Source organism: Sorex fumeus, unplaced genomic scaffold (genome assembly GCF_029834395.1).
Source record: "Sorex fumeus unplaced genomic scaffold, SorFum_2.1 ptg000126l, whole genome shotgun sequence".
Classification (NCBI taxonomy): domain Eukaryota; kingdom Metazoa; phylum Chordata; class Mammalia; order Eulipotyphla; family Soricidae; genus Sorex; species Sorex fumeus.
Window position 1 is genome coordinate 2724635 of NW_026606183.1, and position 27496 is coordinate 2752130.

Genomic DNA, 27496 nt, shown 5'->3' on the forward strand with positions numbered 1-27496 from the left:
GAGAAGGCGACTGGGGCAACACCCTTTCCCCTCCGGGCAGGCATGATGGCGCGGCTTAATGCATAGTCCATTCGCTTTTCTGCTCCAAGCTGCTGGTTTTCTGCATTAAGTCCTTGTGCTTCTGGGGCCGTGACTGTGCCGGAGAGCCGCTTGTGGGGGGCAACTGGTGACCTCGGTAGGGCATGAAGGACGGGCCAGAACGCCCCCCCGCCCCATGAGGTTTCAGGTGCGCCCCCACCCCCGGCTCAGACCTGCTCTCCACAAGGCTCCCGTGCGGCCGCCATCTTTCTTTCCAGAGCCAGCCTCTCAAAATAATTTTAAGTATATTACGTTAGGGTCGGAGCGATAGCACAGTGGGTAGGGCGTTTGCCTTGCACGCAGCCAACATGGCCGACCCAAGTTCAATTCCTCCGCCCCCTCGGAGAGCCCAGCAAGCTACCGAGAGTATCTCGCCCGCACGGCAGAGCCTGGCAAGCTACCCGTGACGTACTGATATGCCAAACACAGTAACAACAAAGTCTCCAATGGAGACATTAGTGGGCCCGCTCGAGCAAATCGATGAACAATGGGAGGACCATGACCGTGACCATATTAAAAGTACAACTACTCCAATTAAAGGTAAGAATTTGTTAGAGTGACATTAAAAACTAAATACCCAGCTCTGTTGTCTGCTGCTATACTTCAGTTGGGCCACATTAAAGACAATCTCTGTGCAAATGTGACTAACAGTTTCTTTTCTATTCTAGATGAAGTATGGGGAAATTTATTCATGTGGAATTGAATGTGTTTCCTGTAGTACCTTTTTAGAAGTCAGCTTTGGTTATACTCATTTCAGTAAGTTCAGTAGAGCCATTTGTGTTTTGCTTAAGAAAACCAAACCACTATTTTCTATTCATAAAGAGAAAGAATATTAATTATTCACAAACATATCATTTGGTTATCAAATGTTTTTCTGTATTATGTGTAGTGATAAAAGGGCATGAACTTTCTAAGAAAAATTAAAGCAGTATTTATATGTAAAAAATCAAAAAAACATCTATGGAGTGAGAAATACTTGTAGTTTTTATAAATAACAACTGTTTAATATCCAAAATGTATAAATATTTCTTTCAACATCAAATGTAAGCACAATTCAAAATAGGCACATGACTTTAATAGATGTTTAGAAAAGGAATATGTACAAATGGCCCTTAAGCACATGAATATGTTTATCATCATGACTGATTAAGAGAATACAAATTAAAAATCATAACGTGTTATGTCTTTACCTGTACTAAAATATTTATAGAATTTTTTTAATTAAGTAAAAATGAACCAGGTAGCGTTGACAAAAATATTGAGACTTTTTAAAAAATTATTTTAAAAATATTTTTCAGAGGGAAGGTTGGGAATTATCTAGTCATGCTAAGAGGCTATTCCTGACTCTGTGCTCATAAGCTCTTCCAGGTTCTGCTTCCAAGATTTGGATCTCAAAGGTGCCTTTGATGATTTGATATCACTGGCAACAGCAACAAAATAAAAAATAAATAGGACTATATAAAGAGCTTCTGCATGAAAAAAAAACAAAACAGAGGCTAAAACTATGATAGCTAACTGGGAAAAAATATTTGTATTCAATACATCAGATAAATCTGCGATATATATAAAGTTCTCACAAAAATCAACAAAAAAGTAATTCAAAAACCCTATCAACAAATGGAAAGGGGAATTAATTAATAGACAGTTCTCAGTGGGTGACAGGTGATGACCAATAGGCACATGAAAACATGCTCAGCATCACTTATAAAATCTAAATCAATATGATATTGATAACAGTTCACACCAGAGAGAATGGCACATATCAAAAATAGTAGAAACAATCTGTGTTGTTGGGGATGTGGTGAAAAAGAAACTCTCATCCAGTGCAGTTGGGAATGTTGTCTGGTACAACCCCTGTGGAAACAGTATGGAGAGTTCTCAGTAAACTTAGAATTGAACTGCCATATGACCGAGCAGTTCCACTGTTGGGCATCTATTCCCAGAACAAAAAAACAATCTCTCAAGAGGACATATGCACATTATTAATTGCTGAACTCAGTACTTTAGCTAACTTTGGAATCAGTCTGGCCGTACAGCAACATATGAATTGATTATGAAGATGTGGCATATATACACAATGGAGTACTATGTAGCTGCAAGAAATGATGAAGTCATGCAGTTCACTGCAACATGGCTGGAACTGGAAAATACCACGTTGAATGAAGTAAGCCAGAAGAAGAAAGACAAACACAACAAACGCACAGAATGGTCTCACTTATCTGTAGAATATAGACTACTAGATGAGGAAATGTATTGTAGTAAAGGGAGACTGCATAGATCACCCTTAAACCCAGTGTTTAAGACAGAGAAGGAAAGAAATCAAGGTGGAAAGAGGAGAACAAGAGGTAATGGGTTAAAGGAATCCAGACTTCACTTTATACCAGTGATATGAGTGAGGGGGTCTAGCCATATGCTCAAAAAACACATTCAGCAGAAACATGAGATTTAAGCAGTAAAGACTGGAACTTTGTAATGTACCTGTCCCGTTGACAGGTGGGGTTGTAATGGGGGTTGGGATGGAGAGGGAATATGGGAACACTGGTGGAGGGATTGGAATTGAATTGTTGTATATCTAAATTGCAACTATTAGTAACTTTGTAAGTCATGAATATTTAATAAAAATTTTTTTAAAAGAATCTATTCCAGGTTCTGTGCACCTTACCACTGTACTGTTATTGACCCCAGATGTGCTCAGGGACACCATGTAGTGCTTAGGATTAGAACCGGGGTTGCAGTTGAGACAATTACATGCGTGACAAATACCTTGTCTCCTATCTCTTGTATCTCTTGTCTCTGGCCCCAGATACTGAGAAATGTGAACCTTTGTGCATGATGGTAGAAAAATAAAATGGTTCAGCTATTTTTTAAAACATTGTAGCAGTTTCTGAAAAAGCTAAATATAGAATTAACATATGCCCTGCCAGTCCTACCTTTAGATATGTGCTGAAACAAGTAGAAAAAGGTCTTCAAGTAGATGATTGTATATCAATGCTTGTGACCATGTTCATGCAAGTTATAGTAGCAAAATAAGTGAAAATAAGTGTCCAGCTGCAGAAAATGAATTAAAACATAAGCAGTGGGTCCATACAATAAATAATACAGCCATTGAAAGGAATGGAATTTTGAAACATAACACAACATGGAGCTTGGAAGCATTGTGCCAAATGAAAAAAGTATGACATAAAAAAGAATTATCTGAATTATTTAGAATACGCGGATTCCTCGATTTAAAAGTAGAATAGGAATTACCAGGCATTGGTGGAGGAGTCTTGGTTGCAGTGTTATTATTTAATGGACATTCTCTGTTTAAGCCATGAAATAGTGTTATACATGTTGTGTTTGTAATTAATAACATTGAATTATACATTTCAAGTGGTAAAATGTTAAAAAGTTTATTTTCTAGTACCTATAGAGCCTCACAATAAAAATTACAAGTTACATAGTGCATATGTGTAAAATATTTCTAAAATAGTATAAAAATTAGTATAACAATTTTTTCAGTCAGTGCTAGCAGTATAAAATATTTGATTTCATGTTGTCACTGTCACTGTCACTGTCCTCCCATTGTTCATCGATTTGCTCGAGTGGGCCCAGTAACGTCTCCATTGGAGACTTTGTTGTTACTGTGTTTGACATATCGAATACATCACGGGTAGCTTGCCAGGCTCTGCCATGTGGGTGAGATACTCTCGGTAGCTTGCTGGGCTCTCTGAGAGGGGTGGAGGAATCAAACCCGGCTCCGCCAGGCCAGCTGCGCACAAGGCAGACGCCCTACCGCTGTGCTATTGCTCCAGCCCGATTTCATGTCGCTTATTAAATATTCAAATTTATACTTTGAGCAACAATATTAGAAGACAAAAGAGTATATGTAAAATAAAAAAGAATGTAGTTGTCATTTAGTGAAATGTTCCCAAATCTTATGCACATTTCTTCCATATGAGCAATTCTGAGGTTGCACAGTCTGAACCCTGTTGAACCCTGTTGCCTTAGACAGATGAAATAATAACCTTTGACAAAGTCAAGTCGCAAAATGATTCTTTTGGATAGTAGGGAGTGCCTACCCAAAAAAGTATTTTATGTGAAGAACATCTCCATTGGAGATTTTGTTGTTACTGTGTTGCCTCCATTTTTTTCTTAGAGGAGTGGGAATGGGCAGTTAATTCATTTTATGTTTATCCAAATGAGAAGACTCAGAATCAAAGACCACTTCTGGATTGGGGGTTTTGGAAGCATCTCTGATATCTCTGATTAACTGAAGTCACTTTCTTGAAATATGAGAAATGCATGTAATTGTTTCAGTGTCCTTATTAAGTAATATTGTCATTTCTGAAGCCTATTGGTTATTTTTTCTACCTCATTATGAATTTTATTTTCTGGATTCTTAATAGGCTTGATTTTTTTTTCTTTAAAGCAAGCATTTTAAATGTTTTTGGTTGGAAGCTGGATAGTATTTTTGAGCTTTAGTCAAGGATTCAGTCATGTTACTTGAAAACACTGAACACCTGGTAATAACGCAGTTTGAGTTTCAGACAGTTACAATAAAGTGAATATAACAATAAAACAATTTGTGAGATGCTTTTTGTTTTCCAGATTTTATAAACAACATGTTTATACTGCTGTGTAGTGTATTATGTGTATAATAGCATTATGTCTCTTTTAAAAAATAAGTGCACAGATTTTTTAAATACTATCACCAAAATGCTAAGAATCATTTGAACCACAAATAAATTGAAATGTTTATATTGCTGGAGGGTTTCCTTCCATGTTGTTGATTTCCAGTTGATCCTGACTGTGGTTGTTGATGGTTGGGGTGACTGTGGTAATTTCTTTTTCTTTTTTTATTTGTTCTTCCCAAACAGTACTCAGGAGGTTCAGGGCTCCCACTGGTAATTTTAGCCAACAATTTCATCTATTCGGTGTCCACTAAATAGTCCACTGCTTGTACTGTGTGTGCTGGGATACCTGGCAGGCCAGCAGTTCTGGGTGCTCAGGGACCTCCACGATGGAACCAGGTGATGCTTGGACACCACATGGCACCTGTAATGGAACCTGGGTCTTATGTATACTCGGCAGTGCCTTAACTGCTATAATATTTTCTGGCCCAGAAGTGGTAATTTCCTAAAGAATAGGCAGCACTGAAATTTTTGCATCAATTGATTCTTCCTTCCATGAAGGATTTCTCTGTGACTTGCAGTGTTTTAACTATAGTATAACTTCTTTCCAAATGAGTTATCCTTAGGCTGGAAAGAGAGTACAGTGGATAAGATCCCTGCCTTGCATGTATCCATCCTAGGTTTGCCTTACATGTATCCATCCTAGTCAAACTCCATCAGAGAAATCTTTTTCTATAGTAGCTGTAGGGTTATATTTCTTAAATAATGAGACTTGAATGTCAGAGTGACCACTTGATTCATTATGGCAGGGTGGAAGGGTGGATGTCATGTTTGCAGGCATGAAACAGTTGTCTCCTTAGGCATGTCTATCAGAGTTCTTGGGTGAGCCAAGTGCATTCTCAATAAGCAGTATTTTAAGGGGATCATTTTCTGAATAACACTTAAAAATAATCATTAAGTGTGTTAAAAAAAAAAAACAGGAGTGTGAGTTTGTTTTTGTTTTTTTTTAAGTGGGCTCTGGGGATGAGAGCGTTCAATAGGTAGCCAAGAACCATTTCCCTAGCTGGCCCACAGAAATGGATGGACAAAGTACTAGGGGAATGGAGAAACGGGAACTGGGCCCTAGAATGGTAAGCAGATAGTTTATTTCTCTCTCCTCCCCAATGTAGTTCGATCTCTCCCTCTTACAGCATAGTAATTTCTCCTCCTTTCTCCCCACCATAGTTTGACCTCTTCCCTTGCAGCATAATTATTTCTCCTCTTTTCCCCACCGTTGTCCCATCTCCCCCTCACTTCATATTTATATAGAAATCATGAGGGGTGGGGTTGTTATGAACATTGTCATAACAACAGATGTAAAGCCACTCCTTCAGGGGAAGTTATAAAAGATTAACTCAAGGAAAAGATCTCATTTGAGGGTTCAGCACGCTAGATTACTAGGAGATCCACTCAAGGGCAGGATACCATCTAGATGTGTTGTGTTGTTTTCTCCTTTCCACAACTAATAATCCATTTAAACAATAAGTAAATTTATCCTTACTAATATTTCTAGTCACTTTATATGAATACAGTAAGAGATATATTAAGCTTAAAGGTTAGCTTTTCCTGGGGGCATCTCACTATATAACCCAGATTATAATCCTCAAGCCAGGTTAGTGTTTCTTAACTCCAGCAAGGTCTTTATTCAGTTACTTCTTTTTGGGTCATAACAGAGTTTGTCCCATGACCATGCTCTTATTATACTTCTTATGACACATAGCCTGTCCCTTTCTGATATAGGTAGTTTACAACTTGCCCTGAGTGCATCCATGTCTTCACTAGGACCCTCCTTTTGGGGGTGTGAGAAAGTAAAGACAACTGAGGCTTAAGACAGGTAAATATGACAGATTCCCAGGAGTAAATACTATTGCAGAGTCAGTTAACTCCCATGTTACAAAAAAATAGCATCAACTGTCTTCCTGTGTCTATACAAAAAGGACATTGCTAAATAAACCATGAAAAGGACATAAAGGAAAGAGCAAAGCAATATAGGATCATTAGAGCTTGATGGTATTGGGTGTGCTTCAGGAGCACTGCTGTGGGAGTAACTCAATAAACCTATTCTCCCTGCAGGAGGACCAAGACAACCCAATGTCATCCAACACAGTAGTACTGCGCTCCCTGTTTGTTTGTACTATTTAAAGTGCACTGGTGACTAAAATTAGCAAAAATCTTAAAGGACCTTTATTTTTGCAATGAGCATCGGTTTTAAATTAAAGTTATAGCAACGTTAGCTCCAACAGAACTAACAAAACCTTGAAACCTTGAAGCTCTTGACTACTCCCAACTATGGAAATCTTAGATGATCTGCTAGTCCAATGTAAGACTTTTATCTCTGTTGAAAATCTGTTTTAATGTCACCATCATCATCATCAATGATCTTAGCTAAACCTTCAAGATAGCTTGATGCAACTTAAGCAAGAGTGCATGCAGCTTTGGACTTTCATGTTATAGAAATGGCTTCTTAAGTTTTATGAGCCAACTTCTAGCTTTTAATTTTCCTTCCTTATATCTCTCAGCTTTCAGAGAAATGAAATTAGGACCTGCATCTGGAATAAACTTTGGCTTAAGAAAATGTGACTGGTTTGATTTTCTATCCAGATTATTTAAGCTCTCCATATCAGCAATAAACCTGTTTTTATTTTTTTTAACCATCTCTCAGATTCCTCTTGTATTTCATGAACTTTCCTTGGCTAATGCAAGAGATAAAGCTCTCGACCATTCTCATTTTCAGCATGACTGTGCCACGAAGCATAATCATAGTAGTTTTTTATTTAAAATGAGGACATGTGACTCACTATACTTAGGAACTGTGGTAAGGTTGTTAATTGGCTCAATATCAGTATTGCTGTGTCTTAGGGAATAGGCAGACCCAGTGAAGAGACAAACAGTATTACCCAACACATATAACATTTATCAATTAAACGGGCCGTCTTATATTTGCAGTTGCCCAAAACAACACCATAAAAAATCACAGATCTATTTGTATCACAATAACAGATCTAATAAAAGGTAAAGGTAAAGGCCCTCCCGTTGATCGTCGATTTGCTCGAGCGGGCCCAGTAACGTCTCCATTGGAGACTTTGTTGTTACTGTGTCTGGCATATCGAATACTCTCGGTAGCTTGCCGGGCTCTCCGAGAGGGGCGGAGGAATCGAACTCGGGTCGGCCATGTTGGCCGCTTGTAAGGCAAACACCGTACCCGCTGTGCTATCGCTACAGATCTAATAATAATGAAAATTTCATAACTAGCACAAGAAGTACCTGAATGTGACACGGGAATACGTGATATTGGGAGTCATAGGCTCTGAAATTTGCTGTTTACTCTCCCTTGCAGAGCCAGAACACCTTCTGCCTAATAGTAATTTTTCACCAGTTTACCTAATTTCTGATGTTTGCAAGGTTGTTTTTTTTTTTAAACTTGTGGGTATTCCAACTATTACCTCCCCTATGCGAGTTCTGGGTGTTATTCTGTATGATACTTTCAAGTGCCTTATTCTTGCTCTGGGGACTTCCCTGGCACAAATATTCTGATACAGATGTAGGTGAAGACTGGAAGGGAACCACCTTCTGCAGGTCTCATCGTTTTCTGTGCACTGTTCTCCTCTCTCCTGTCCTGGAAATTCCCTCTGCCTTGGCATCCTCTGATTCGAGTCGCTCTCCTGAACTCAGACACTTCAGGGTCACTGGGTCACCACTGCACCAAACCGAGTGTGCCGTGAAACTTTTCAGGCAGTGCAGAGGTGATTGTTAGGGTTGTCTCATCTGCTTCTCTTCCATGATCACTATTATAACATGTCTCTTAGCCAGTCTCAAAAAATCCTCTTTTCATGTATTCTGTTCATGGATTCTGTTTAGTTGATTAAGGGGAGCAACTATATTTGGTCCCTGTTAGTTCACAATGCCCCCATGCTGTTTTTTTACCCAGGTGATAAATATTTCCATAAGTCCACTCACTCTCATATTTTTAGGAGTTTAGGCAGTTAAGACTTAATGCAGGAGGGCTGGAGAGATAGCACAGCTCGTAGGGTGTTTGCTTGCACGCAGCCGACCTGGGTTCGATTCCCAGCATCCCATATGGTCCCCTGAGCACCGCCAAGAGTAACCCCTGTGCATCGCCAGGTATTACCCAAAAAGGAAAAAACAAGACTTAATGCAGCTAATTAAGATTCTGTTTTATTCTAGCATTTAAAAAAACAACATCAGATAGGATAAAAAAATAAGGATAAAGAATTACTATGTAACTGGAGGACTTGACCCTTGGGGTTAAGTTTAAAAACCATATCTGCTTGCTTGGCTCCTCTGAATTATGAATTCCCTAACTATATTGCCAGGAGGGAATTTTTTCTATAACTCTCAGATTGTCCATAACAAGAAAACATTAGTAATTTGTTTAGATCATTCACTAAGAAAAATGTTGAGGAATAATTGAGTTTATTAATATTCATGCTTAGTTGTTCAAGGGGAAATATTTCATATTATTTGAAAAGGCTTTGTTACTGGGGAATTTGTCAAAACATAGGTGCTAAACATACTTAAAAACAGTAAATTAAACAAATTTTCATCTTAGGCAATGATGATAGATATTCATTACCTACATGGTACTTTTGTTGTATATTATTTATGTATCCTTGAACATAGAACTTGATCTTTCTAATCTTTGGTCACTTTAGCTACATGGGATACTTTCTCTCCTTTACAGTTGTCATTTAAAGGACACCTTGTAATATGTAGTTAAATAAATTCACTTTCTTTATACACACACGTACATTCTCTTCCTTTTTTGTATCATAATTAGAACTCTCTTTGGAGCTTTCTAAAATTTTCATTTGAATTTTTGTAATAATCAATTTGACAGGACTTGATCCATTCATGAAAAATGCAATTTTTCTTCCCACATAATAATATTTATTATCCTTTGTGTATTATTTACTTCTTTCAAGCCTCAGCTTCCTTCCTTCCTGCCTGCCTGCCTGCCTTCCTGCCTTCCTCCCTGCCTTCCTTTCTTATTCCCTCCTTCCCTCCCACTCTCCGTCAGTCCTTCCCTCCCTCCCTCTCTCTCCCCTATCTACCCTTCCCTCCTTCAGAACATGGGTAACTGTACTTTATTGCTGGTATGAATTAAGAATTCCTAGGCCTTAATTATGAATTCCTCCCTAAAGGTCCCTCCCCTTTTAAGGGGGTTTGGGATGGAACCTGGAGATCCTGAGTTTCTCCATATTGGCTGAGTGAGGAGGAACTCCACGGTGGCCAAGGGTCTCTCTCTTCCTTCAGTCCTTTCCCTGGGACTCTTAGTCCTTGAGGCTTTGGTTATCAGGTCCACCACCTCGTTGTCACATTTGGAGGTGTACTTAGACAAAGTGGTCATTGAAGTCATGCCAGCCTCAGAACCAAAGATGGAGGAGTGGGTGTCACTTAAAACTGTAGGAAACAACCAGGTCCCCAGTGTACTCAGGGTGCCTTTGAGGGGCTCCTACAGCTTTTCTTGGTTTCATCATATTTGGAAGCTTTCACCAGGCAACAGGTGAGATTTATGACCCACACATTCCGAGTGGGGAATTGGAAGGTCATGACAGTCATGTCAGCATCCCAGTCAGCTGCAGGATGACTTTGGCCACAGCTTTGGTGGCAGCAGTGGCCCAAGGGATGAGCCATCCCTCTGAGCCATCGTGTGGACACCCTTCCACAGCTTCCCAGAGCCCATGATCTTCTTGGCAACAGTGATTGAATGTATGGACTGTGGTTCTGAGGCCTTCATGAAGCCGTACCGTTGCCAAGGGAGGACTTAATGGGGCAGAGGCAGAGCAGTGTGTGGAACAGGAAGCACATCTGACAGTCTGGAGGGAGTTTCCACCATTCTGTTGGTTCACACTCATCACAAACCTAGGGGCATTGACAGAAGGAGCAGATACGAAGAGCCTTTTGGTGCTCCCCTCCAAGTGATTCCCAGCCTGCTCCAGGACACTGAAGGCCTCAGTAGATTCCATGTCATACTCAATACCAGTGTCACCGCATGTCATGTGGACAGGATATAACTCCTGGAAGATGAAGACGGGCTTTTAGTTTACGAGCAGTTTTCCGTTCTCAGCCTTCACTGGCTGTTGAACTTGGCTGGGGGTGGAAACATCCTGGGACATTTATGCCATGTTTTTTAGGTCAGTAGAGGGATTGTTAATTTCCACAATTTCTACTTTGCCAGAATTAAATGCTGCCCCAATAACCAGGCACCACACATCTCTTCACTTTGACCTTAAATCATGTGTCTCAAGGATATGATTGGGGAAGCACCAGTGGAGGTGGCTTCTTTCAAACTGGTAGCCTGTCCCTATTTTTCGTTGCCCCTTAGCACATCTTCAAAGTCAATGTCCTATTCTTCCTGTCACTTCCCTATTTCCCTTGCTCTGCCTCTGTTAGCTATGGTGTTGAATGCTACTATCATCCACCTAGCACTGCTGATGCTTTTGAAACCTTCACACAGATGATTCTTGTGTTCTCTCATCTGCCCATCTCTGCGTCCTTTGAATTCGGCCTTCCAGAGCTCAAAGTTTTTTGCTCTAAGAGTGAAAACTCAGAATGGAACTTCCACATTTAGGATCTCTGGATGAAGTTGTCACACTTAATAATTATTCACAGACTCATCCACTAGGAGATACCTCTTCATCGTCTAATTCCTGTTACTTTCCTATCTTTGTATCTATACTTCATTTTCCTTTCTTTTCCATCTGTGAGTTCCATTGCAGTTTCCTCTAGCAAACTCTTCCCACCAGCCAATGGCAGGAATTCAATGGTCTTAGTCACATGAATGTATGTATATGATTCTCTTTTATTTCTGAAAGAATTTTGGTTAAAAGATTTGTTATGAGAAGGCAGAAGAATATTTAATATCATTACTCTTCAAGAATTTGAAAGAACTGAAATATTTCAAAAATTGTAAAAACAGACTGAGTTTTAGTAAGTATTATGCCACTTGATTCTTTTGTCCTTATGTAGCTCTGTAGTCCATTTAATGTGAACAGAGTTGAGATGAGTTTTCAACTTTGTGTTCTTGAGTGATTGACACGGGTGCAGAGATAATTAAGCTGTGTGGAATATTTGAAAGTGGAGGGCTAAAGCTCCAAATGGAGAAAACACTCCTGAAATTCATATGGAACAATAAACCCCTACAAATAACTAAAGCAATTTTTGGGAAAAAGAAGATGGGAGGCATCACCTTCCCCAACCTCAAACTATTACAAAGCGGTAATAACTAAAACAGCATGGGACTGGAACAAAGGCAGAGCCGCAGACTAATGGGACAAGGTTGAATATCCTGACAAACACCCTCAAATATATGATCATCTAATCTTTGACAAGGGAGTAAGAAATATGAAATGGAACAAGGAAAGCCCTTTTTACAAATGGTGCTGGCAAAACTGGACAACTACATGCAAAAAAAAATGGGCTCAGACCTCTACTTAACACCATGTACAAAAGCCAGATCAAAATGGATTAAAGACCTCAACATTAGACCAGAGTCCATCAGGTTCATTGAAGACAAGGTCGGCAAAACCCTCCACAACATTGAAGCTAAAGGCATCTTCAAAGATGACACACCGCTGGCCAAGCAAATGGAAACATAAATAAACAAATGGGACTATCTTAAACTAAGAATCTTCTGCACCTCAAAAGATATAGTGTTCAGAATACAAAGACAGTCTACAAAATGGGAAAGGTTATTCACCCAATAGCCATCTGATACGGGGTCGATATCAAGGATATACAAGGCACTGGTTGAACTCTACAAGAAGAAAACTTCCAACCTCATCAGAAAGTGGGACGATGAAATGAACAGAAACTTTCTCAAGATATCCAAATGGCCAAAAGGCAATGAAAAAATGCTCTTCATCACTAAGCATCAGAGAGATGCAGATCAGAACAACAGTGATATATCATTTGTATGTTCATTGCTGCACTATTTACAATAGCCAAAATCTGGGAAAAAAATAACCTGAGTGCCCAAGAATAGATGACTGGTTAAAGAAACTTTGGTACATCTACACAATGGAATACTATGCAGCTGTTAGAAAAGATAAAGTCATAGAATTTGCAAATAAATGGATCAACATGGAAAGTATCATGCTAAGTGAAATGAGTCAAAAAGAGAGGGACAGACATAGAAAGATTGCACTCATCTGTGGCAAATAAAGTAACAGAATGGGAGACTAACACTCAAGAATAGTAGAGATAAGTACCAGGCGGTTTGCTTTATGGCTTGGAAGCTGGACTCACCTGCTGGGGGAAAAGGCAGCTCATGTAGAGAAGGGATTACCAAGTTAAGGGTATTTGGAGGACCCACTCAGGGTGGGAGATGCATGCCGAAAGTAGACTACAGACCGAACCCAATGGCAACTCAATACTTCTATTGCAAACCACAACACCCAAAAGGAGAGAGAAAACAAAAGGAAATGTCCTGCTACGGAGGCCGGGTGGGGTGGAGTGGGAGGAGAAGGGGAGGTCCTGGGAGGGATACTGGGATCATTGGTGGTGGAAGGATGGGTACTTGGTCATTATATGACTGAATCGCAAACACAAAAGTTTGTAAGTTTGTAACCGTACCTCACGGTGATTCACTAATACAATTTTTTTTAAAAAGTTCAGGCCATTTATCACTGACTGGCTTTTGCAGCCCCCTTTTTATTGGGTTAACGATCAAAACATCCAGCATACCTCAGAGTACATAAGATCAAAATACATAAGATCTAAACACCTTGAAGTACATATTATTTTGTAGCCTAATGACGCACAAAGTTCTTGATAAAATAAATCAGACCACCTTGTAAATCTTTACATCCCACATCCCATGTACTCCACATCAACATCTATGCAAACCTACACAATAATCCAATAAGGTATTTTTTTAACTTTCATCCAATTATAGCACAGTTAATCAATAACAGAAAGTGGCTGCTTTGGAACATGCTGACCTCAAACCAGTTCACTCAGAGTTCCTAGCTGTTTGCAGCTATGTCACAGCCTTGTTTGCAAGGTATAGCGCATTCCCGGAACTTCCTCATAACCCTGGGCAGGCTCCAACAACTTTGTTTTGAGATAACCCTTTTTACCACTCAGAAACTCCCTGATTTGGGGTTATTTATTTGGGAGGATGGGCACACCATAACACTGGGGATACTGGTATCCCCATGCAAAGCATGCACTCCCATCCTTTGAGCAGTCTCCCCAGCCTTGGGGTGTTTTTGTTGTTTTAATTGATTTGTCTCTCCCATGAGAGCAGTGCTTGGGAGGCTGTATCCAGATTTGGGAGTATATGGTGCTCCAGTTAAGTTTGACATAAATCCATCCCTCATGATCACATTCCTCCATTCTAGGTGGAAATGAATGAGTCTTCTGGGACACTGTCTACCCACTGTAGATTGTTAGTTAAGAATCTACGTTCCAGGTGATAAAGTGAAACGATGTTGCTATTTTTAAATGGTGTTTTTGCCTTTTCAATGAACAGCTGCAGATTATGAGCCAGAATGAGCCCAGGAAAAGAAGCTGGAATGCTGTTGAGTATAGATGAGAGCAGGTGAAACCTAGAATTAGTGATGATTTTCCATACCTGATGCTTGTTCCCAAGTTCTGACCCTCTCTTTTCTTTATTACTACTTCTAGTAATTGCAAGTTTATGTCTCCATTCAAATATGTTTTGGAGGGCCTGAAGAGACAGTACACCGGGTAGGGCACTTGCCTTGCATCCAGCCAACCTGGGGTGGATAGCCAGCATTCCATATGGTCCCCTGAGCACGACCAGGTGTAATTAATTCTTGAGTGCGGAGCCAGAAGTAATCATTGGGCATTATCAAGTGTCACCCAGAAACAAACGGAAAATATGTTTTGGATCTCTTTATGAGTTTTCAGTAATTTTACCTCAATCACATTTTTTACAATAAAGATTTTAGGCTCTTTTTAATTGGCATATCTTATTAAGATATTACAGGAAATCGGAGCTGAGCTTATTTTTTGTAACCTTTATTAGAAACATGCCTGTTTGTGTAATTCTTAGCATGATTCTTTTTCTCCCCTCCCCCCCCCACACACCTCCCAGGAAAGATTGATAGGGATGTCAGACATGATTGATGACTAGAAAAAACTTTAACTACTCTATTTAAAATTTAAATTTTTAAATTAACCCTTGGGCTGGAGCGATAGCACAGCGGGCAGGGCGTTTGCCTTGCAAGCGTCCAACATGGCCAACTCGAGTTCGATTCCTGTGCCCCTCTCGGAGAGCTAGTCTGGCCGAGCCCGGTTCGATTCTTCCGCCCCTCTCAGAGAGCCCGGCAAGCTACCGAGAGTATCTCGCCCGCACAGCAAAGCCTGGCAAGCTACCCGTGACGTATTCCATATGCCAAACACAGTAACAAGTCTCACGATGGAGACGTTACTGGGCCCGCTCCAGCAAATCGATGAACAACGGGAGGACAGTGACAGTGAAATTAACCCTTGGGTCAGAGCACAAATTGTAATCATATAGGTATAAAGGACCTATCCATTCCATATGCTAGGGATTTTCAAAGTAGCTTCAGACTCTCCTTAAGGGAGAGATCACTAATGAACTGAGCACATCTTTTCATATGAGTAAAAAATTTTGAATCCCTTATTATAGTGAAGCCATTAAAATAGAAATATTTACTTCGTGAGTATAATCAGTAGCTTCCATGATAACTTAATAATGGAGACGAAATAAAGTCAGGTGGGAGGCCACGAGAAAGAGTAGAATGCATTTTAAGGAATATCTACTTGCAGGCCTGAATGTCCATGGCAACATTTTTCCTCCGAGAAAATCTTTCAACCATGCATCCCATTACTGTTTCTGTAGCCCATAGTGGCTTCAAGATTGTGTTTTTAAGATAGCAGTCCTTGGCAAGGTAATGGCATAGAGGTGAGTCATTTACAGAGATTTCAGAGGTCATATCTGGAAGGGGGAGACGGGAAAACACAACAGAAATAAAAGACCACATTGAACAGGAGATGGCATTAAATGAGTCTAGAATTGCATATTACATAGCCAGCTGGCTGACATTTCCTGATACCCTTGTCTTCTCATGCAAATTGCTCCTTTATCTTTCCCTATTTTCCCAGTCTCAGTTACCTTTCCTTTCTACCTGCCTTTCAAAATGTGACTGAGGAAATGTGTAAATGCATTTCAAAGGCTAGGTGCAAGCTTTGGTGGAGGAGGAGGACTGGAATTGATCCTCACCATGCATGGTCCCCTAGCACTGCTGGGGATGACTCTTCAACACTGAGCACTACTATATATAGCCAAAAACAAAATGGGAAAAATATATATATATATGAGTTGGGAACTGTACCAGCTGAAGAAATAGGAATGAAAGCCTTTTTCATTAGTACCTCAGAGTAACTATAGCCTTTTCAAGATTCTAGGGCCACATTTGCTATATAGATGAAACAAAACTTCCCTTCTCTCTCAAAACAGGAAGAAATGAGAGATCTGTCTTCTTCTCTTTTTTTTTCTTTTTGGGTTACACCCAGCGATGCACAGGGGTTATTCCTGGCTCATGCACCCAGGAATTACTCCTGGTGGTGCTCGGGGGACTATATGGGATGCTGGGAATCAAACCCGGTTCGGCTGCATGCAAGGCAAACACCCTACCCGCTGCGCTATCACTCCAGCCCCGATCTGTCTTCTTTAAAAAATAAAATAAAACGAATGGAGAAATCTGGACAGTTAAAATTAACTTGACTCCATCAGTTTGGCTTCTCTGATTCAGTGATCAGGGCTGCAACTCACCACCTGTTTTTCTAGATCTTTCTCTCTGGTCTTGTCCTTATCTCCTGCCGTATAAGAAAGCATTACCAGTTACTTAAAGCACATCTGCAAATGAACGCTGACAATAACACATTATAAAAGAAAACCTTTTTTTATTTTTTGTAATATAATGTTTTGTTGTCCGTGTTTTGAGATGCTCATGGTGCTGGTGTTTCTGACTCAAAATATTAAAACTCTCAAATAATTGCTCCTCAATTTAGATATAGAATTAGATTAGATAGAAATGACTGAGGCTCACTTGAACCTTTGGATAGTAATTTTCAGGGATGCCCTATGTGTTAAGAGCATTGACTTGTGCTTAGTTGCTGTTCTCTTCTGCTACCTGTGGCTGATGGGGGGAGCCCCGTAACTCACGAGGGATAATAAATGTCTCACAGAACATAAAGCCGTATTTCTGGTATTTAAGAACAAGAGGAGGACAAATATTTTTGTTTTGCAAGTGTTGTTTCCAGTCAAATTTCCAACCCTGATTAAAACGGACAGTCATCAGACAGAAAAAAAAATATGATGGAGAAGGGAATAACAAGGAAGGAAGTGGCAGTGCCAGGGAAATTTGTCAAAATAGATTAGGATTTTTCTTATACATAGTATTCTGCCAGGTTCAAAAAATCTCAGCTTGATGCTACCTATCACTTCCTATTTTGAAAAAAACAATTGCAGTCGGTTGGGAATATGGGTAGCCTCTAAGGTTTGTAGGCTTTCTAGCAAATCCTGAAACTACAGTTGACCTTCCATGTATGTGAGGATCTTGTGTCTATTTCTTTGTATGTCTGTCTATGTGTGTGCATGTGTGTGTGTCTGTGTGTGTGTGTGTCTGTGTGTGAGAGGGGTGGGGGTGTTATAAGGCAGGGTACTTAAATGCTTTGTTGCATTATGTTAATTCCTCAGCAGTGCAATCAAATTCATGTCGTAATTAAAGCTGTCAGTTGGAAGGCAAGCCAATCGCCACGAAAACACAGCATAACAAATGAAGTGAAATGATTCTGCGTGTAGCTATACAATGCTTCGCCAGGCATGAAATTAAATAAGTAATTTGATGTTGACATCAGAAATTGAAATGATACCCACTGTTCCCTCATTCAGTCAGACCTGCATAAACAATAGCCAGAACAAATATGCACAACAAAGCTCTCCTCTTCACCCAGCTCCCTGAGTAATGTACAATATATATGCAAAACAAGTATAACTGAGCTCCCCAAACCTGAAGGATGTCATTTTCTTTGGTATACAATAAGATGATATGTATGGGGTGCAGGGTGGGGGTAGGTAGGTTTGAAGGGGTATTTCCGCTTCTGGTAAAAAAAATACATTTGCAGTGGGTGGGGTGGGGTGGGGCTGAAATAAATAAATGCTATGTTGTCTCTGAGTTATTCTGTGTAAAATGAAGTTTCCTCCCAGGGGTGTGCCTCCAGGCTGGCGGTGACCTAACTTGGCTTTTGCCTTCCCTGCTCCGTGGAGGCCAATGGTTGCCAGAAACAGGTGAAGCTGTCACATGGCTAATCACTGCTGTGAGAGGCTGTTTCCATGACTACTGGGGGCTCCCTACACACCATTTATGGGGTCACCAATGCAGCATGATATTTTTTAGCTGAGTCTGGTGTGCAGGATTACATGGCTCTCCTCATTTATCCCCCTGAGCTTGTCTGAAACACATAGGTAAAGAAAGTTTTGCTTTGGGAATTATATTTAGGAATGCTCTGGAGGGTACTGTCCTTGTTTGATGTTTTGTGGATGCTGTTTTCAACTTTGCATTTCTTCTCTCCCATTTTTTAAAACAATCAAGACTCACATCTGTAGCATTTTTCGAGATTACTAAATTTACCTAAACCTTTTCTTACTCTGTACAACACATGCATTCATTTATCTGTTAATCCAACAAGTACTTATTAAATTATTCCTGTGATCACAGGTGGTTTGTTACTCTGGGGAAACAGTAATAAATTCACAGGGCCACCCTGCTACCTGTAGTGCACTGAGGAGCTCTTGGCTTGTGACAGGCCGTTCCAAGAGTGGGCCCCGTGCTCCCTAAGACAGGCAGTGAGAAATCACTGCTGTGCAGCGAAACTCAGCTAGACCTAAAGAGGCTTCCTCATTAATTCTTTTTGTTTCAGGATTTTTTTGGAAACTGTCTTCATTACAAAGAGGATTCTAAATGTTAAAGGATTTGTAAGAGATTACAGGGGGAAAATTTTATTTAAACTTTTTGTTGTGGTGATATTTTATGGTGTGTGTATGTTGTTGCTTCTTATTTCTGCTTTTTAATAAAGAATTGCAGACAACACGGTTTTTGTGTGTGTGTGTTTTTTGGGGGGGAGGAGTTGGGAAATACGGGGGCGATGATAGGTCCTCTTCTCACAAAGAAGCCTAGCCCTTCATACCTTGCAGAATTAATGTGTTTGAGTTTTCTGGATGTGTCAGAACCAGGGAAATCTAAATGGATCAGTCTTGTAACTGCAAAACCTTCAGAAAAATGGTGTTTTTCACACCTTCCATTTACCCCCACATTCTTTGCATTTTATTCTCCTAAATATGTTTACAGAATGTCTCCTTTTTGCAAAGCGCCCTGTGTGTATACTAAGGGGTGCCTTTAGGGAGTGAGCTGGCAAGTGGGTCATACACAGGAAAAGTCATTCAAACCCACTGGGCTTTTTATTTTCAAGTCAGCCTGGGCTTTTTCTTCTTGCCTGCTCCGTTGTGACCACAAAACTAAGTAGCTTGAGACCAGGGCATTGAATGTCAGCAAGTCAGGGAGGCAGGCTGATGCATGTCTGTTTAGTCTCAGCACAGGACGAAATGCCATCATTAATTCATTACCCAGCTGCCTGTCAAATAAATTGGCAATTACGTCCACCGCAGAAGCTTGGAATTCAGTAAATAGCACGTTAGCATCTCTGAGTTGTTGAGAGATGTAAAGGGGAAAATTAAGCAACATGGTGTTTGTATCAGTAGCAGATGACAAGGGGCAACATACACTGGTGATGTGATGTAGTGATGAAAAGTCTGCAAAGGGTTGGTAATGAGCTGTGTGGATTGGAACGTGTTAAAAACCATTGCTGATTTTCCACTTTGTCTTTATGCTTTATTGCAGAGTTCAGCTCCATCCAGCTTGGGAACAGGCTACTTCGTAAGTTTATCTCAACTTTCACATGCGTGCCTTGCATTGGCATTGATTTATTTCTGTGATGTATGCTCATTAGGTTGTGAAAAAAATTTTAAGAAATCCCCTTTCAAAACAAAAGAACTCTTTTCCCATTAATGATTGTTTTACTTTTAAGGTACATGACTTGCTGGGCCCCTGAGATGATGTCCCAGGACCTTTTGTTTGGAGCTTGTTTGGGGGCTCCTGGGGAGTGTTAAGGATATGGGCAAACCTAATGGGCTTATACCACCTTTCCTATGTAGTTGTTTATTTAGTAAGAAGCGTCATGTGTGACTTAGATTTCAGTTTAGATATTTACTCAATCTCAAGATCTCTTGAACAGCATCCTCACATGCACAGTGAATTGCCAATTAATCAGTTAATTTTGATGAGAGGCAGTATTTTAATGATGTTTTCTCATTCAGCCTGAATATCTAGCCTTTAGATTTTCTTGTTGCAGTTATTAAATCTCTAATTTTAGCCAATGTTGGTGTGTTTTATTTATTTATTTATAACAGTATAGTTTTTATTCACATAGAAATGGCCATTGTATTCATTTCTCTTTTAATCAAATTAACTATTTTTGGATTAGTAAACCTTTTTGAGATATTAAAAGAAGTACAACTAATCATCACTTAAATAGGTTGGCAGATCAATGTAGGAGTTTGATGTTGTTTTTAAAGTAATATGATTTGTGTTTTGATATTCTAGTGCTTACTCAGCATTTTATGAGAAAATCATGCAAACAGAATAAAATGAAAAAGAGCTACTGATTTGGTTAATTGTGTCTAAATTTCTTTCCTCCAAAATGCACTTTACTCTGGTTTCCTTCTGCCCTACATTTTCTCCCTATACACTTACATTAAATACTTTAAAAAAAATCATTTCACTGAAGTGTTTTCCAAGTTGGTAGAAGTGATATTTTTCAAATAATTGATTTTCTTTTTTGTCTTCGTTAATGATATCAAGAAAAAAAAACAGAATTTTTTGTACCTGCCTAATATAGTCCGTACACACTTCTCCGTGCTCCTTATTATGACTGAATATTCATGCTTACAGAAACAAGCAGGATGCTGAGGCAGTTTCCTTCTCAGCAGTGGAAATAACAGAAGTAGGCCCATCTGCCATCTCTTCACACCAGGCTGGATGTAGGTTGAGATGCTGGAAGTAAAATCTGGAGACTGACAATATCTATTCTCTATCCAAAAAGTTGAGTCCTCCCTCCCGCAGAACAAGGCCCAAAACTACTAACTTAGCCTGGATCACTTCTAGACTGATTGTTCTAATGCATTTTCTTTTTCTGTGTCACTGTGTTCACCCTGAAACAAGAAAGTTTTTCCAGTAATGTCAGGAATTCTAGTATGCCTTTTGTCAAGGTATTTTTTTAATTCTGGGGAAAAAAATAGTCTATGACAGTATATCCTTCTGAATAATGAGTTTTATCCTTCTGAATAATGAGTTTCATATTCACAAACCTAAAATGACTTTTACACTTTCATGATGTTGGTTGAGTATAAAGTTTTTCTTTATTTTGGTTAAAGTTACTTTTAGTTTTACTTTGCTTCTATATAAAAATCTATCTGTAATATTATAGCTTACATGAAGAAGATATATACCAGATGTATTATAGCTCTCAACTATGTATTATGGTTCTCAACTATGGTAAAAAATATTCTACTTAGAATGTTTCTAATAATGTTATTATTTTATGTTATTGAAGTACAAAATCCATGGATATTATTGCCAAGTTCATAAAAAGTCTTCTATTTCAATTTTCATTCCAAAAATATCACATATAATACTTAATTTTATGTATAACTCAGACATTGGTGAGTTTTACTCTGTAAGTGGAAATGGTAGATTCAAAACTAATAGTACTTTAATGCCACCATATATTTTTGCACCGTGCTTTTATGAACTTGATGTCATTATAGGCTACAATATATGTATATATGTGTTATATATACTATGTCTTCACACCCTTGATTTATGTTTGTAATGAATGCATGGCATCAGGTAAGTGAAATAATAATATTTTTACTCTATGCTTAATCTTCTTCAGCATCTCTTTGAAGTATGGATGGAGGCAAATCACCTGCAGAGTCAATGAGCTATTAATGCAGCTGAACTGAAGGCACTCATATTAGATTTAACAACCTGGAACTATTTTCTTAAACACTCTCTTATACTCCACCTTTATTCTAATTTCATAATCTTTTTTCATTTAGACTTTATGTGCTATGGAGCATTTAGTGAACTTAGGTGTAATATCCAGATCATTGTGTGTTCTAATAAAGTAGATTCTGACCCATGTATCTGCACGGTGTGCATTCTCTCTCCTCTCTCTCTCTTTCTCTCTCTCTTACTCTTTTTCTCTCTCTCACACACACATACCACAAACTTTTTATATAGCACATAAATTCTGCCTTTTTCCAATTATTTTCTTATATCAGTAGTGATCCATGAAGGAATTTGAAGAAGAAACCTTTGTTTTTTAATTTAGTTATATTTGTTTGTATCTACTTGATTTTGTGTTCTAAAGATGTCTGCTTAAGTCTGTCACTTTTGCATTCCATTTATAAGCTGAAAATTTGAGAATGAGAACAGCAGACAAAATCAGTATTTACATAAGCATATTGCAAAGAATTCTTAAAGTAGACAAAATATAGAAGGATTGGAACAAACTTTTCACATTTTTGGGAGCTTTTGAATAATGTGGGTGTTGTACACACAGAGACACACATGTATATATATTCATTACATAGTCATGCCCAACTCATATTCTAAATATAAATGGGAATATGGGAATATACAGTTGGATCTATTTGGGTTGTTTTTTTTGGCAAGAAAACTAAAACTTGTTGGAGTGTGTAGGATATTTTTTTAACATGAATACACTGAACACTTTTTATTTTCAATAGAAAATTATGGCCTATATTTTCTTATGCTTGTAGCTTTATTCACTTGCATAGGGATTATCAAGATATGAACTCTAGTTGTTTGGCCTTATTCAGGCTAATTAATGTCTCTGAGGGTGTTTCTTCTCTTGTACTTACCTCAGAGATCAAAAATATTGTTTGCGGGGCTAGAGTGATAGCACAGCGGGTAGGGCGGTTGCCTTGCACGTGGCCAACCCAGGTTCAATTCCCAGAATCCCACATGGTCCCCTGAGCACCGCCAGGAGTAATTCCTGAGTGCAAAGCTAGGATTAACCCCTGAGTGAGCATCGCCATGTGTGACCCAAAAAGCAAAATATATATATATATATATATATTGTTTGCTATAATTCAATACTAGCAAATTACAAACCTTGTCCTTTTTTCCATTGTGGTGTGTGATAAAATAAATTTGGTCCCATTAAATGGCTGTGCATTGTTCTGGTGATGGTGAATTACCATTATACTCAGCCTAGGACTTTGTATTTTGTCAACTGCGTGTCACTTTACTCTGCAGACAAAAATATAACATGCATACTATCTTGCTATTAAAATGAAATCTTCTATTGTCTAGTTACATGTTTTTTCCCATTAAAGTTATTTTTTCACTCTCCCCGATTTGAGTAACTTAAATTACTGCTAATAGCTCTTCGTGTTGGGCCACAAGGTTAATACAAAGGATGCATTAAACACTTCAGTCCTATGAAGTTGTATGACCTTTCTGCTGCTTCCCAACAACAAAAATACCTGATTTCCCTTGCACACATGAAAGCAGTAACGGAGGGTAGTAGAGGGAACACACCCTGTGGTTGACATTGGCCTTGTGTGTCATCCATCACAGAAATCACAAGAATGTGGATTGTTCTTTAAAAGTCCTTCCTTCATGTGCCAACGCATTGGTAGCTACTATTGTTGTAGCAGTGAATTCCTTGGGAATAGAAACCTGATCCTTGATGTACAGAGAAACTTGATTATTTCTGTTTTGCTTCCCTGCATAAATTTTAGCCCATTTCCAGGTCTGAAATGTTGTCTTTAGCCCAGTTTTCAGTAACTTGGATTCTGCGTTTAGTAAGCCAGATATTTTTGATAATGATTCTCAAGCAATAATTTTATCCTCCTCAATTGGAGTACATCTAATAATATACATAATTTAAGATTATCGAGAAATCTTACCTAGTGATTAAAAATAATAAACTTGAATTTCTCTTATGTCTTTTTTTATGGTTGAAATAGCTATGAAATTGTTGGTAGCACTGTTAACAGACAGTAGATGTAACATTGACCTGTGACTTTCCTCACAGACTTGTCAGGTCTTAAAGTGATTAAGATATTTGCAAAGATTTCCATTTACTTCAGTTGTCACGTACTTCATAGCCAACCTTAATTCTTTAGATAAATAAGGTAGAAGCCAGGCCTCCAAGTCCTTGAAACATAGATGAGTTTACTACAAGGAAAATTGATCAGTCCTCTGAGCAATGCAAGTTGAACACTTGGTTACTCAATTATGTGAGACTTCTGTAGGACTTGATGTTGACATTTTATTGTTGTTGTTTTGACCTTTCCTCCCTGCTACCCCAGCTGTACTTAAGATTTACTATTTGCTCTGAACTCAGGGATCACTTCTGGCGGGATTCTGGGTACCATATGTGCTGCCAGAGATTGAGTCTGGGTGGACTGTGTCCAAGGAAATGCTGTGCTGTTCCTTTGACCTTGATACTTAACATTAAAAATCATTAAATTTATTGAATTTAATTATAAAAATAACTCAAACTCAGTTACTTTGAGTTGCAAAGTCATTCATGATTTGAGTTTCAATCATATGGTTTTTGCACACTTATCCCTTCATCAGTGTCCGCTTCCCTCCTACAACGTCCCCAGCTCCCTCTTGCCCTCCTCTATTGCAGACACTTTTCTTTTTTTCCGTTTAAGCACTGTGGTTTGCATTACTGTTACTGAAAGTGATGTTTACAGTTTTGACAGATAAAGGTGAAGCAATATTAGAGGTAAAGGGAGCAACAGAGGACAAGAACAAAGAGAAATAGCAACATTGTATAGAATTGGTTTGGATATATCCTATTTCTGGGAAAAGGCTGAACATAGGTCTTTTATTACAGTGTCTCTAGAAACAAAGTTAGAGAGTAGGGTGAATGGAAAAGATATGGCTAATAGGTTAACTGAGCATGGTTGAAGGCCTTCTTTAAAATAAGATATCAGAGAATATGCTGAGTGACGTTGGTCAGAGGGAGACTGATGCAGGATGATCTCTCTCATATGCAGGATATAAAGAAACATAATGGTGGAATAACACATATCCAAAGACAAAGGGAACAAAGAGCATGAGAGAACTGGTATTCTTAAGTAAGAAACGTGCCACTTGGGGGGCTGGGGATAGGACAAAGAGGGGGCATTGTCTGTGGTGGACAGAAGCATTCAACTGGGAGCAGGAGGTGGTGCTGAAAGGTTTTGTATGAACCCTATCAGCAACAGTACTGAAAACCACAATACAAAAACATGTATAAAGAGCCTCTTGTGGAAGTAGACTGGTAGGTGGGAGGCAAATGGGGTTGGAAATGGGCAGTCATTGGTAGAGGGAAGTGGACACTGGTGAGGGGATTGAAATTAAAACATTGTATGCCTGAAACCCAAGCATGAATAACTTTCTAATTTCACAGTGACTAAAAAAAAAATAAAAAGAAAAGAAAGAAAAATTTTTTTAATGTCAAAGTGAGATAAAAATCGTGATACTTATTTTACAAGGTATAATAATACCAAGAAGAAATTTGATTTTAGGAAGATAATGAATTTGGAAGTTTGAGCAGGCAGTTTGAAATTTAAATATGTATAGATCTTCAGTGACAGTTGAAGGAGATGGGTAAAATAACAAGAAATACAAAACTTTGCCACCCAGATTCAAATTAAAACATAGTAGGTAGAGTTTTGTAAGAACTTTAGGATGTTCCTAAAATTTAGTATCCTGCTTATCACAGAATGTCTTTGAGATGTGATTGTGTTACTTACTGGAGTGATTCTTAACAGGCGTCCAAGAGTATTGAAGTAATTTTGAAAGTGTGTGAGAGCTGTCTTGTCTGCAAAGTGAGATGATCACTCATTTTTTCTGTTGTGTAATATCATATCAACAATTCATTATGAGAACACGTTTTTGAGTATTGCACCCAGTACCTTTAGATTCATCACACAACTTAAAATCTGTACATTACTGATGATTTTGAATCTACCTGTGTGCTGTGCAAAAACACCTGGACAAATTAACTTGGTTGCTCTTCCTAATGGTTGTCACACTTTTTAAATTTTTTTTTTCTTTTTGGGTCCCACCCAGTGATGGACAGGGTTTAACTTCTGGCTCTGTACTCAGGAATTACTCTTGGCGGTGCTCCGGGGACCATATGGGATGCTGGGAATCGAACCCAGGTTGGCCACATGCAAGGCAAAAGCCCTACCCACTGTGCTATTCTTCCAGCCCCTGGTTGTTACATTTTTAAGCAGTAACTTATTTAATATCCCCTTGAACTATTTTTGCTTTATAAATTAATAAATGCAGAATATAGGAGTTTTATTTAGATTCTGAATCGCAAATAAATTCTTAGTTATACTAAGGAGTTGATTTATAATTGGACTAAGTACAGCGATAGCACAGCGGGTAGGGCATTTGCCTTGCACGCAGCCAACATGGCCGACCCGAGTTCGATTCCTCCGCCCCTCTCAGAGAGCCCGGCAAGCTACCGAGAGGATCTCGCCCGCACGGCAGAGCCTGGCAAGCTCCCCGTGACGTATTCAATATGCCAGACACAGTAACAACAAAGTCTCCAATGGAGATGTTACTGGGCCCGCTTGAGCAAATCGATGATCAACGGGAGGGCCTTTACTTACTTTACTTACATTCTAACAGATTCCACCAGTGTCACTGATAAACTCTAAATATTCTTTTTTTTTTCATTTCTAGTTCTTTTTATCACAGGTTTTTTTTTTATCACAATTCTTGATTGAACTTTTACCAGACTCATTTTGGGAAAAAGATCAATGGATTTGGGCAACATATCCTTATTAAGTGAACATTGTTAAGTTAATGTGGTGAGGAGACAATTTGTAAAATCTCTAAGATGGTTTGATTCTTCTAGATCAGTGGCCCTCTACTATAGGTCTGTTGAGTGATGTAAGCCTACAGGTCTAAATCTGTTAAAGCCAATATTCTAGACCATATTGTGGAAATTTATCTTACTTATCCACATCGTGGTGTGGTGCTCCAAAGAAGGGCTTGTGGAGTCCAGAGACGTCTGTTTTCCATATTTAGTCAACTGGGCCAGACAATTCAGTGCTAGACCTTGAGCATGCAGCACTCCCCAGGGCATGTCCTTCATGCTGAGCACCAGCTGCAATGCTCAGAATTTCCCAGACTCTGTCATGTATCACCAAGGAATGACCTGGGGTTCCTGCTTTACTCTCTCCCCTGCTCTCCACATTATATTTATCTTTAACCTTAAAAAGGAGTGGATAGAGGCATTGAGTGGCCATTGTGTTCCATCTATAGTCTACATTCAGCTCACATCTCCCAACCCGACCTGGTCCTCCAAGCATCCTTTACTTGGTGTTCCCTTCTCTATCTGAGCTGCCTTTCCCCCCAGTAAACCTCCTGGTCTTTATCTCTTCTATTTTTGGGTGTGAGACTTCCATTCTGTTACTTTATATTCCACAGATGAGTGCAATCTTTCTATGTCTCTCCCTCTCCTTCTAACTCATTTCACTTAACATGATACTTTCCATGTTGATCCAATTATATGCAAATTTCATGATGCAAACTACAACACCCAAAAGGAAAGAGAAAACAAAAGAGAATGCCCTGCCTCAG

General features: G+C 39.1%; 1 protein-coding gene across 6 annotated transcripts in view; it reads left to right on the forward strand.

The window, feature by feature from the left end:
• AUTS2 (activator of transcription and developmental regulator AUTS2) overlaps window positions 1-27496 on the forward strand; it is a 1241040-nt gene that overhangs the window by 568624 nt on the left and 644920 nt on the right. For all 6 annotated transcript variants that reach the window (XM_056137725.1, XM_056137727.1, XM_056137726.1 and 3 more), the window contains one exon: window positions 19646-19681. In XM_056137725.1, coding sequence (XP_055993700.1) covers window positions 19646-19681 — 36 coding nt within the window. The remainder of the gene's footprint in view (window positions 1-19645; window positions 19682-27496) is intronic.